The sequence below is a fragment of the Bos indicus genome, chromosome 5, assembly GCF_029378745.1.
Source record: "Bos indicus isolate NIAB-ARS_2022 breed Sahiwal x Tharparkar chromosome 5, NIAB-ARS_B.indTharparkar_mat_pri_1.0, whole genome shotgun sequence".
Classification (NCBI taxonomy): Eukaryota; Metazoa; Chordata; class Mammalia; order Artiodactyla; family Bovidae; genus Bos; species Bos indicus.
Window position 1 is genome coordinate 14800812 of NC_091764.1, and position 13073 is coordinate 14813884.

At 36.7% G+C, this 13073-nt stretch overlaps 1 protein-coding gene across 7 annotated transcripts in view; it reads left to right on the forward strand.

Moving 5' to 3' along the window:
* Positions 1–13073, forward strand: part of LRRIQ1 (leucine rich repeats and IQ motif containing 1) — a 224631-nt gene that overhangs the window by 14141 nt on the left and 197417 nt on the right. For all 7 annotated transcript variants that reach the window (XM_070788886.1, XM_070788891.1, XM_019960315.2 and 4 more), the window contains exons 7-8: positions 3501–3575; positions 8359–9987. In XM_070788886.1, the coding sequence (XP_070644987.1) occupies positions 3501–3575; positions 8359–9987 (1704 nt within the window). The remainder of the gene's footprint in view (positions 1–3500; positions 3576–8358; positions 9988–13073) is intronic.

The following is a 13073-nucleotide window of genomic DNA, read 5'->3' on the forward strand; positions in this document are numbered from 1 at the left end:
TGATATTTTCTAAAATACAGCTGATTTTTAAATTCTGTTTTCATTGCTATTTTTAGTTTGTTTTGTAACAAAAATTTACTGACTACTTCAAGGGCAAAACTTTCAGCTATATGCTTGATGTTACAAAAGAAATTTAACGCCAGGGCCTTACCCTTAAAGAATTATAACTTAGTTTTTGAACGCAATTTGTACTTTATCATAAATTTATGATTTAAAAATATATATGACATTAGTAGATTAATGAGTTTCCAAATGTGTGCTTTGTTTTACCTTGGAGCTTCAAAGTTTTCCACTGGGATCATTCCATAATTTTATAGTGATGGCTTCTAAATAGATAATTTACATATTCAGTAATTCTCACCTGTGTCTTTGTTAGCTTCTTCTTCCATTTTCTAAAACTGCTATTATAAATTTCTTTCCTTAAGAGTTCTACCCAACTCCTTATTCCTTGTTATTAGTAACCAATCACATTTTTGCATCAATTACGAACTTCTTTTTCTTTCTAATCCCACATCTGCTAACTGCTAAGTTGCTTCAGTCGTGTCCAACTCTGTGCGACCCCATAGACGGCAGCCCATCAGGCTCCTCCGTCCCTGGGATTCTCCAGGCAAGAATACTGGAGTGGGTTGCCATTTCCTTCCCCAATCCCACATCTGGTTAACATTAATTTTTGTGGTCACCTTTTTAGCTTTATTTTTTGCCTTTGCTCTTATCTCCGTAAGAGAGGCTTCTTCTACCAAAGGCCAACTTTTCATGCTTTGCTCTATGTTCTATCATTTTCCAGGTTACTTTTACTTTTTCCTATGTGTTAAAATACTCCGACAACTTCCTCCTTTCTTACTGCTTATACTCGTGTTCAATTTTCACCTGTCCTAGAAATAAAACAAAACAGAAAACTCAGATCACTGTTGTTTAAATATCTTTCTTTAGCTTCTCTTTAGCTTTACTTATCATAGACAGGCTTCTTAAGGAGTAGTTATTTGTACTCAATCCATTTCCTCATCTTTCATTCAAATCTAAACCTTGTAGCTGCCTTCCACCTCCATCCCAGTGAATTAAATTGCTTTTGACAAAAACAAAACAAAACAAAATGTCATCTTCTAAGCTGACTTTGAGAAAAATACAATCACTTCTAGAACCATACTCACAGGTCCTAGTGAAGTTGCTCACTAGTGTCCAGCTTTTTGCAACCACATGGACTGTAGCCTATCAGGGCTCCTCTATCCATGAGATTTTCCAGGCAAGAGTACTGGAGTGGGTTGCCATTTCCTTCTCCAAAGGATCTTCTCAACCCAGGGATCGAACCTGGGTCTCCCACATTGCAGGAAGATGCTCTACCATCTGAGCCACCAGTCAGTATTTATTTTTGCCTCTTTTCCTTTTTATGCCAGTAAAAATCTGTTGACCATTTCATTTTCCCTTTACTTCTGTGGGACCACACTACCTTGATTGTCTTCTTACATACTTGGGCATTTTTCCTTGGTATCTGTTTTTAGGTTAATTTTTTTCTCCTTCTCCCTGAATGTGTCCTACCCCGGATTCCATCTTTTGCTCTTTCTTTTCTTACTCCATGTATTTTCTCTTGTGATAGTCTCAAACACAGCAATGGCTGTTCAGAACCAAATCTATAGTTATAAAATAAAGTGAACTACATAACTGTTATACTCAGAACTTAGTGGATCTAAAACTGAATACATTGTCTTTCTGAGTCATGCTCTTCCTCTGGTGGTCGTTAGTCATTATTTTGATGAGCTATCCTCTCATCATCGGAGAAGGCAATGGCACCCCACTCCAGTACTTTTGTCTAGAAAATCCCACGGACAGAGGAGCCTGGTAGGCTGCAGTCCATGGGGTCGCTAGAGTCGGACATGACTGAGCGACTTCACTTTCACTTTTCACTTTCATGCATTGGAGAAGGAAATGGCAACCCACTCCAGTGTTCTTGCCTGGAGAATCCCAGGGATGGCGGGGCCTGGTGGGCTGCTGTCTATGGGGTCGCACAGAGTCAGACATGACTGAAGTGACTTAGCAGCATGCTCTCATCATAGACTAAGCTAAAAAGTTGAGTACCATTTCTGACTCTTCTCTCTCTTTTATGGTCCTATCCTTCTAATAGTTCATTATCCACTGTCTCATCCATATGTCTACTGCTGCCCCATAGTTCAGGATGTCCTAATGTCTAGCTTGGAATATTTGCTATACTCTCTAATTGACCTACTTTTGGTCTTGTATTCTGGAAACTCATGCACAGTAGTGCAGTCAGAAGGATAATTATTTTCCAAAAAAAATGTTATTTCCATGCTTAAATGCCATTAAAATTTCCCACAGCTCATATGAGATAATTTCCAAAGAACTTTTCCCACTTCCTTTGATTCAGTCAGTTGGCAGTTGGTGGCAGTTTCATATTTGCATTGTGTTTGCATCTCTTCTGACTCCTGTGACCTCATCTGTAGAAGGCCCTCACTGATTCTCTCATGGACTTCTGTAATACCTACTTCATTGATCCCCTTAGTGTTTCCTTGCCTTACTTATTAAATGTGTTGGTTTAGTTGTTAAGTCATGTCCAACTCTTGGGGCCCCGTAGACTATAGCCTGCCAGGCTCCTCTGTCCATGGGATTATCCAGGCAAGAATACTGGAGTGGGTTGCCATTTCCTTCTCCAGGGGATCTTCCCATCCAGGGATCAAGCCCAGGTCTCCTGAATTGCCGGCATATTCTTTACTGACTGCTATCAAATGTAACCTTATAATTTTCCTAAAACTGAGTTGTAATCATTTTCCTAGTTCAAAAACTTTTTAATAAATGCCTCAAATGTTTAATCTCTTAAAAGCCAAATTATTTCAAAAGCAATCTTTTGTATGAACCTTTCATAATCCTCTAATTATTATATCTCTTCCTACTGTAATCCTTATAGTTCTTATCTTGTGATTAACTTATTCTGCTAAATTTGGGGTAATGTGTAAACATATGATAGCATATTAGAATTACTAAAGGTAAAGTTTTTGAGGAAGGGGATTATATTTTACTGACCTTTGTTTATTTTTCAGAGCCTTAACAAAATAGATGCTAATAATGAGTTAATGAAAGAAAACAGTTACCCTCTGAGATGATTTATTATGTGAATTAAATGAAATAGTTTGGAGAGAAAAAAAATCTATAATGCAAAACCCATCTTAACATACATTATCATTTGTAATTTTTGCATTATCCAGGAGTATTTCTAGCTAGTGCATTTTATTATGTGAATAAATATACTCAAATTAATAAAACAGCTTCCCAAGATTACAGATATCTTCATGTGCTAATAGGAAACCTAGATATCATTTTATGATATTTTAAGTTGGGATTAAAATTGTTATTCCAGTACTAATAACCGGGGGGCCGTTGGGTGAGTTATTATCTTTAACCATTGTTTACTAATATATGTGGTAAGACTCATACAGATAAACATAATATTTTTTATATTTGAATATCATATTTCAATATTATCATATGTTCAGCAAGAACAGGACAAGATGAATGATGAACTTCATAAAGAGGAGAAAATATGGAAGGAGAGATTTAAACAGCATGCGGTATGTATTTATTGTTTGTAAGCAGCACAATAATCATTCTCCATTTGAAATAAATTGCTATGCTTGGAGTGAATATTTTAAAATAATATTGCCCATTGGTATAGGATTTAATTTACTCAAGTTTTAAAAATACTTAGTCACTAGAAACTCTCCTTGAAATGAAATATCCTCACACGGAAGGTAAACTGGTTCAATTATTGAATGTGTCTATGTAAAACTGTAAATGTAAAATTTCTTCTAAAGTTTGAGGAAGCATACTGTTATGTTTGAGGAAACATTATGTATGAGGAAACATACTGTTATTTCATTATGATTTAGGATTGTTATGAAAGGTTACTGCATTTCTTTAATGCAACTAATTGAATGTGTTAAGTATCCCTTTAAGTTTAAGATGACGCATTTATTATTTTTAACTAATTTACACTGCAGCTTTTATATAAGATTATTTTAAGTAATTGCAAATAAAAAGTAGATAAAATTTCCCATAATTCTGTAATGTAGTTAAAAATATTACCTTTCTTTGTATTTTTCCAACTCTTTTTAAAGTTTATATAAACACATTCCTGAAAAAGTAGGCATATCCTATCCATCTCTAAATAAAATGGTTGGTTAGGCATGTGAAGATGCAGGTTCAATATGAATGACAAGAAAAAAAATGACAACAGTGACTCACAGGTAATCCAAACGTTGGCGTTAGGAGAGCCATGAAATTCCCGTAATTATTATATAGCAGCAAAATAAACAGGAGATATGAAAAGAAAATTAGAATCTTTAATGTAATACCAAGTATATATTCTTCCCCTGGAGGAGGGCTTGGCAGCTCTCTCCAGTATTCTCTGGAAAATTCCATGGACCAAGGAGCCTGGCTGGCTACAGTCTATAGAGTCACAAAGAGTTGGACACAACTGAAGCAGCTTAGCACAACACAGCAGCACAAAGTATATATTCTAGACTTGAATAGTTCAGTGTAAAAAGTAAAATTTCAGTGGATAGATTTAACATTAGATTTGACAAAACAGATGAGAACATTATTGAAGCTAAAGGGAAGTCAATAGAAAATGCCCAAATGTAAGCACAGAGAGGACAAAACTGGGGAAAACAGAAAAGAGAAGAAGAAATATGTGATACACAATGAAAATATTAAAAATGTGTATAATAGTAATTTGGAAGGAAAGGAGAGAATGGGGCAGAACCTTTGGGTAAAGAGATAATAGTTGAAATGGTTTCAAATTGTTTTAGAAAATTCAACTTGAACATTTAAAGATGAGTAAAGATCCCCAAGTTGAATCAATACAAAGAAAATCACACCTGGGGATTGAATAGTGTAACTATTAAAATTCGAGATAAGGAGGGAAGATCTTAAAATCAGCCAAAGAAAAGGCTCATTACCTAAAAAGGAGCAACAGTAAACTGGCAGCTGATGTTCATCCTTACATGAAATGATGGAAAGACGACGACAGAGTAAAAAACCTAAGTGCTAAGTGTTAAGGGTTTCTTTGATCATTGTTGTTCCATCAGTCGCTTAGCCGTGTCCAACTCTTTGCCACCCCCTGGACTGCAGCGCGCAAGGCTTCCCTGTCCTTTACTATCTCTTTGAGTTTGCTCAAACTAATGTCCATTGAGTCGATGATGCCATCCGACCATCTCATCCTCAGTTGCTCCCTTCTCCTGCCCTCAATCTTTCCCAGCATCAGGGTCTTTTCCAATGAGTTGACTCTTCATGTCAGGTGGCCAAAGTATTGGAGCTTCGTCCTCATCATCAGTCCTTATTTAGGGTTGATTTCCTTTAGGATGGACTGGCTTGATCTCCTTGCTCTCTCTGATTAGTGTTCTTTGAATCCTCAGTCTTCCTCTGCTTTCTGGACTCAGTTTTCCTTTCTTGGAGTATACAGCTAAACACTTGCCAAAAATATACTTTTGGACAGGAAATTTTCTCAATGTTTGCACAATTGAAAATGTTTTTATTTTGCTTTTAAAACTGAATGATTAGTTTTCTTGGATGCAGAATGGAGGTTTATTACAATTCAGTTTTAGCAATTTAAAGATATAACTCCATTACATGTTTATTTTTGCACATGCCATCTCTGGGCTTCCCCTGTGGCTCAGCTGGTAAAGAATCCACCTGCAACATGGGAGACCTGGGTTCAATCCTGGGTTGGGCAGATCCCCTGGAGGAGGCCTTGGCAACCCACTCCAGTATTCTTACCTGGAGAATCCCCAAGCACAGAGGAACCTGGTGGGCTACAGTCCATAGTGTCTCAAAAGAGTCAGACATGATTGAGCGACTAAGCAAACACAAAGCACGTGCCGTCTTTGATCGCAAATCTGATGCTCGTTTATTAAGTTCTTTTGAAGCTTTAAGATTTTTCACTTTTTGCATTCATCCACACATATTTGCTGGTTTTCTACTGTGTGCCAGGTAGGTACCTCTCTATGAGTACTTAGGATACAGCAGTGAATAAAACAGAAATAATCCCTGCCTTCATAGAGCTTATATTCCTTAGTGTTCTGAAATATTGTTAGTGTTTACTATATGAGCCATCACTGTGTGTGTGTGTGTGTGAGTGTGAGTGTGTGTGTGTGTGTGTGTGAAATGGACTCATCTGAAGGCCTTTGTTTTTGGTTTAGAAAACATTTTTCTATGATTCTCTTCTCTTCAGTTTTTCTCAGTTTTTTTATTTTGGAACTCCGGTTAGTCATATGTTGAAGTTTCTGTGTTGATTGCCTTTACACCTGAATGTCGTATATTTCATAACTTTGTGTTTTGTATATTGTTTTGGGAAACATCTAATTTTGAAGTTTTGTTTAGGCATTTAGCTATTCAACAATTTTATCATGATTTTTGTTTGTTTGAGTGAGTCATATATTTTTATTTGGGCACTTGCATTTCATTTTTTATATGAGATTCTTATTTAAACATTTTTTCTTAAACATATCTTTAGCTTTTACTTAAATAGTTTTCTCAGAAATTGGACCTTCCTTTTGCTTATTGAAGCATTTTTGTCACTTCACATCATTTGTGTTAGTTTTTCTAAATATTTGTGCTGGGGTCCAGCCCCGGTGGATCCAGGGAATTCGAAGGGGAGGTGGCTACGGCGATCAGGAAACAACAGCTTATTCAAATGTTAATTAAAGATATAAAGAGTGGTTAAATAAGGATAGCTCAGTGAGGAAATTGAGTGGAGAAATGAGGCTGAAATAAGGATAGCTCAGTGAGGAAATTCAGTGGAGAAAAGAGGCTGAATAATTCAGCCAGAAGGTGAGAGAAAGAACGACATGGGGAGACCAAGTTTCGGTGAACAAGGCCCGCACTTTATTTTCCAAAGTAGTTTTATACCTTAAGTTATGCATAGAGGATAATGGGGGAAGGGGTAGAGTCACGCAGCAAGCCAGGCTTTCTTCCTGCAAACTTATCATATGCAAAAGCTTAGGTGATTTGCATCATCTTCTGGCCCGGAGGCCTGTTAACATCTTAAGACCCTTTCTTCAGAAATCTTATTTTTCTCTAAAGGTGATTAGTCAGGCACCACACTCCAAAAGCATTAGATAAAGTTGCATTCCTACAGAGCAAAGGTGTGGTGGGCTATAACAAGAAAAAGAATTAACTCAAGGGTCCCAGGTTACAAACATTAAAGCTACTACTTACACCAAGTATATTAATCAATACACTGCCAGGGACACAGCAGGTAAGGGATATGGAGACTTAGCAGCAAACATTGGCCCAACAAGTGAAAAACCCTTCACCAATACAGTTTCTAATCAATCTTTTAATTGCTCAAAGGAATCTGTATTTAGACAGTTTAGAACATCTCATGCCTCTTACAGTTGGGAGGCTCTGAACAATCACAATTGGCCGGAAAAACCTATTCAGGCAGGCTAGAGGACTTCCAAAGGAGTTTGTAGGTTGAAACACTGTCACACCCAGGAATTATTAACTGGAGCTGTAAGTTAACTCTTTTTTCAGAGAGAGGTAGTGGGGGACAGCCACCCGTAAAGTCAGAGGTGTATGTGAGAGAACAAAGCAGAAAGAAGGCAGACTCTGGTTTTGGGGGTAGATGCTCGAGAATTTCCAGGGGGACTCCTGAGGCTCGATCTTACCTTTGCGTATGCCGAGACTCCTTCCTCATGACCTTTGCCACGGGCAGAGCTCCTCAGCCGGCTCCCAGCATATTTGCCCAATTTTGTTGATCTGTTTACTTCTGTTTTAGGAGTTTAGTGACAATGATATTCTCACCCAACTCTGGATTACTTCACTTAGTGCTTTATGGGCTTATCAGCTCTCCTAATAGACAGGATAAGATATATAACTAGACTAATGTGTATCTACTACCTCACCTTCCTTATACTATAACTTAAAAATCATTCAGTTTCTGCAGTCCCTGTGCTGCTCGCTCTAGGGGTCTCTTTTATCAGAACACCCGTCTTATAAAGTTTGAAGTCCTTTTCTCCTACACAAATTTTAGATTTTGGCTTTTCTTGCCTTTTCTTTGTGTCCTTCTGACTGCATATGCTTTCTATCGTCAAAGAATTCCTCAATTCCCCAATTTCAAGTACAGTCTTAATATTAGAGTATCAGCTTACTAAATTGATAGAAGTTCCTAAATATTTTAAAAAATCAGTATGCCCTTTTAAATAAATTACTTTAGTTCCTCTAAGTAAATTTTCTATTGATTTTATTATGATTTCAGTTTCAGTATTTGTTTTAATCTATATTACATATGATACTTTAGTAATATTTCACATTTAGCATATGCTAACTACTATATATCTTACTTTATTTTAGGAATTTATTAGAAACTTACATTTACAAATGGAAGAAGAAAGAACAAAATTCAAAGACCTACAGGAAAAAGAAAAAATGCGTTTGTCAAAACTGCAGCATAATGCAGCTGTAAAAATTCAAGCTAAATATAAAGCATTTGTGGCCTACCAAAAATATGGCCCAATCATAAAGGAACAAATAGAAAGTAAGAAAAAGAAAGCACAAGAGTGGAAGGAAAAGGAAGCAAAAATACGACAGATAGAAGAAGAAAAACGGAAAAGATTAGAGGAGAAACAAAGAATAGAAGAAGAGATAGAAAAGCAGATGCAAGAGGGAAGGAAAAGGAGAGAAAAGGAATATATGGGAAAAAAGAACATCCTGAGACAAGAAAGGGAGCAACTATTAAAGATGGAAAAATTGATATTGAGAGAAGCTACAAGAAAACAGCTAATAATAAGTAGAGCATTAAAGAAGGGAGAATATAATGCCAAACATTTACCTATTGAGGATACATCAAAGAATAAGGATGTTGGAGCCAAAAGGCTAGGGGATGGAAAGTTAAAAATGTGGGAAGATGCTTCCCCTTGGTTAGCTGAAGAGTCAGATAAGAGAAAAAATGTAGATAGAGAGCTTGTATTGAAAGAATCAGTCCAAGTGCAATTAAAAGAATCTATGTCAAGCCAAGCAATTTTGGCAGTATTTAAAGTGGAAGAGAAAAAAAAGAACCTAGCAGTACAATGTTCAGAAGAATTCGTCAAGCAAAAAAGGAATTATGAAAACAGAGATCAGAAAAACCAACTGGAAAACCTGCATCTAAAAGAAGATGTCAGAGAACAGTTCCAGTCGCAAGAATTACAGTCTCAAGTACAAAAAGAGGAAGTCTTGAAACCTTCCATAAATGAGACTATGAGACAAGAAACCCAAATAATACTAGGAAACAATCAAGAAATTGATGAAGTAAAAGACAATGAATCACAGAAAATAGTTGATGATAACCAACAGAATAAGATGCAAAAAGTAGAAAAAGAAATATCAGGACAGTTAGGAACATTATATGAAGAAAATAATATAAAGGAAATTTCAGTCATTTCAATGAAACAAAAACAAGTACCACTGAAATTAGAAAAATCTGAACATATAGGGGAAAATACATTACTACAAGAAGAAGAAATTGATTTAAAATCTAAAGAAGCAGAGGAGAACCCAAACGGCAGTGCTCTGAATAGTGACTTGGTTTTTAACACTAATGATGCTGTGATAAATGTAGAAGGCAAAATAAACAAGCAAAACTATATTGTAGATGCTCCTTGTGAAGATTTGGGTGGCTATAATGCAAAGAACTGTTTGGTTTTTAAAGAAGTAAACTCTCTTAAGTCTCAGATTCAAGAAATTCCAGAAGAATGTCATGAAAATACAGCTGAATGTGAAAATATAGTGGCCTGCTCTATAGAGCCAACACTTCTGTCTTCTATTGAAGAAAAGAGGCTAGCTTGGATAACATCATTTAAACCCTGGTTTGAAATTTTCAAGCAAAATCAACAGAAGAAAATTGTTAAAAGAAGGAGAATTATAAAATGCCCAGTCAACACGATGCCCCCTTTGAATCCACTAGAAATTCTTCGGTGTGGTCCTTGGGATACTTTACAGCAGGTATTTTATAATACTTTTAACATACTGAATTTTAATTGGTTCTCTAAAATGTAACTTCAAAAATCTTTATGTAAGGCAGATTTTATTTTTAATCGAAGTATGCTGCTGCTGCCAAGTTGCTTCAGTCGTGTCCAACTCTATGCGACCCCACAGACAGCAGCCCACCAGTTGATGTACAAAAGGTTACAGGTGTACAATATAGTAACTCATAATTTTTAAAGGTTATACTCCATTTATGGTTATTATAATATATTGGTTATATTCCCTGTATTGTACAACAAATCCTTATAGCTTACTTACTTACTTACTCCCCCCTTTCCTCTCCCTACTGGTAATCACTAATATGTTCTTTGTTTCTCAGAGTCTTCTTTTTTTTGTATCCAAGAATTTTCTCAGTCAATGAAGTTACTAATGAAATACTTATCCTATTTGAGAAGAGTTGTACTTAAACGATCTCCTCAATTAAAACTATTCAGTGCATCGTCTTCAGTGAGGCACTCTGAAGAGCTTTGATTTATATCTTGAAACCTATTTTCGAGGCGCCAATAGCATTATTAGGCTTCTAAGAATGGAGTCATCTGGGAAAGTAGAGTTGAATTAGAGTAGAAAATTTGTAGATTGATACTCAGCTTGGAGCTAGTTTGTTTTAGTCCTGGAACACAGCACCACCTAGTGGCTCCTTTTGTAATTTAGTCACGCGCTATATAAACATGGTACATGGCTCCTCCGTCCATGGGATTCTCTAGGCAAGAATACTGGAATGGGTTGCCATTGCCTTCTCCAGGGGATCTTCCTGACCCAGAGATCGAACCCAGGTCTCCCGCATTGCAGGCAGACGCTTTAACCTCTGAACCACCAGGGAAACCAGAAATTTAAAGTAGCTCTAACCAAATGCTACTAATTTACTACGCTTGTTAAAACATAGCTTCAATCAAAAATAAGATAGAAACAAATATATGTGTAGAAAAACAGGAAAGAAATATCAATAACCTCAGATATGCAGATGACACCACCCTTATGACAGAAAGTGAAGAGAAAAAGCCTCTTGATGAAAGTGAAAAAGGAGAGTGGGAAAGCTGGCTTAAAGCTCAACATTCAGAAAATGAAGATCATGGCATCTGGTCCCATCGCTTCATGGGAAATAGATGGGGAAACGGTGGAAACAGTGTCAGGCTTTATTTTTGGGGGCTCCAAAATCACTGCAGATGGTGACTGCAGCCATGAAATTAAAAGACACTTATTCCTTGGAAGAAAAGTTATGACCAACCTAGACAGCATATTAAAAAGTAGAGACTACTTTGCCAACAAAGGTCCATCTAGTCAAGGCTATGGTTTTTCCAGTGGTCGTGTATGGATGTGAGAGTTGGACTGTGAAGAAAGCTGAGCGCCAAAGAATTGATGCTTTTGAACTGTGGTGTTGGAGAAGACTCTTGAGAGTTCCTTGTACTGCAAGGAGATCCAACCAGTCCATTGTGAAGGAGATCAGCCCTGGGATTTCTTTGGAAGGAATGATGCTAAAGCTGAAACTCCAGTACTTTGGCCACCTCATGCGAAGAGTTGACTCATTGGAAAAGACTCTGATGCTGGGAGGGATTGGGGGCAGGAGGAGAAGGGGACAACAGAGGATGAGATGGCTGGATGGCATAACCGACTCGATGGACGTGAATTTGAGTGAACTCCGGGAGTTGGTGATGGACAGAGAGACCTGGCGGGCTGCGATTCATGGGGTTGCAAAGAGTCAGACAGGACTGAGAGACTGAACAGAACTGAATTGAACTGAGAAGGGATTTAAGATTAAAGATTTAAGATTAAAATACACATAGTTAGGCCTTAAGCTCAAAATATAAAATTTATTTGATTTCTTGATATAGGCAAGATACCTAGAAAGGGAAACATTAATGTTAATATGTATACATTGTTTTATTCATTCACTCAGCAAATATTCATCTATCCCATATGATCAAGTCCATATTTATTGTTAGATTAAAGGGACAGAAACAAACTTGTCTTTGCCCTCATGCTTCTGACTTTGGTAGGCAAAAAGGCATTAAACAAATAAATACGTTACTGTGGATTTTTATTTCTAATGTATCAAATGAGATCAGGGTTCATATTTTCTTTCTGCCATTTACTGGCTGTGTCACCTTGCTCTTTCTGTAAACTGGGAAGAGAAATACCTACTCTATAGGATTGTTGAGTTTTCAAATACTGTGTGTGAAGAATTTGGTCTTGGGCTTGTAACGTATATAATAGTCATTGTCAAATGTGGGTCTCAAACATCTGAAGAGGATGGCAGTGGACTTATGATTACCTATTTCATCAAATAAGTCAGAACGTTGAAAATGCTGAATCATCTACTATATGGAATAGTACTCCAGAAGGATATGACTGAAGAGCAGTGATTATTGACAACTAACATTTTTTTTTTTTCCCTAGCAGAATGCTTTAACTAATTCATTTTTCTTTTGAGTATTTTGCTACTAATGGTAACTAGCCTTAAATAACCACTGAAAAAAGGGGTATAGCTTAAGGATTGTTTTCTGTGGCTTTACAATACAGCATGGATGACGATATCATTTTAGGGGCTGATTAACTTTTAGGTTAGAATGTCTCACTTCATTCAAGGAAGACTGTAATTAAGTGGTGGTGTGATGATGCATGACTTAGTTGAAGTTATATTCTCGTTCATTTAAGCCACTAATCATACCTCAGATTCAGTCTCTTTGCAGCTGATTTTTTAAACAATATTATTTCTCCAGGTTGAATAGATTTGAGATTGTGGCACAATCACAAATTTGTTAACACAAAGCATAACACTCATTGCTTCTGTTACTTTGGTAGTTACAGTTTACCGTAGATGCGTGACACTGCTTGGGTTGAATTGCTCAAGTGCAGTTGAGAGTGAACTCTGTAAAAAATACGTGGCTCTTTTAGGTCATTTTATTTATCAAAACTGTCAAGGATTTAGGGGAAATATAGATGATTAAGTGGAAAACTAATTTGTGATATTTTATCAAGATGTAATGAATGAGTCTTAGGTTGCTCGGTTGGTAAAGAATTCGCCTGCAATCCAGGAGACCCCGGTT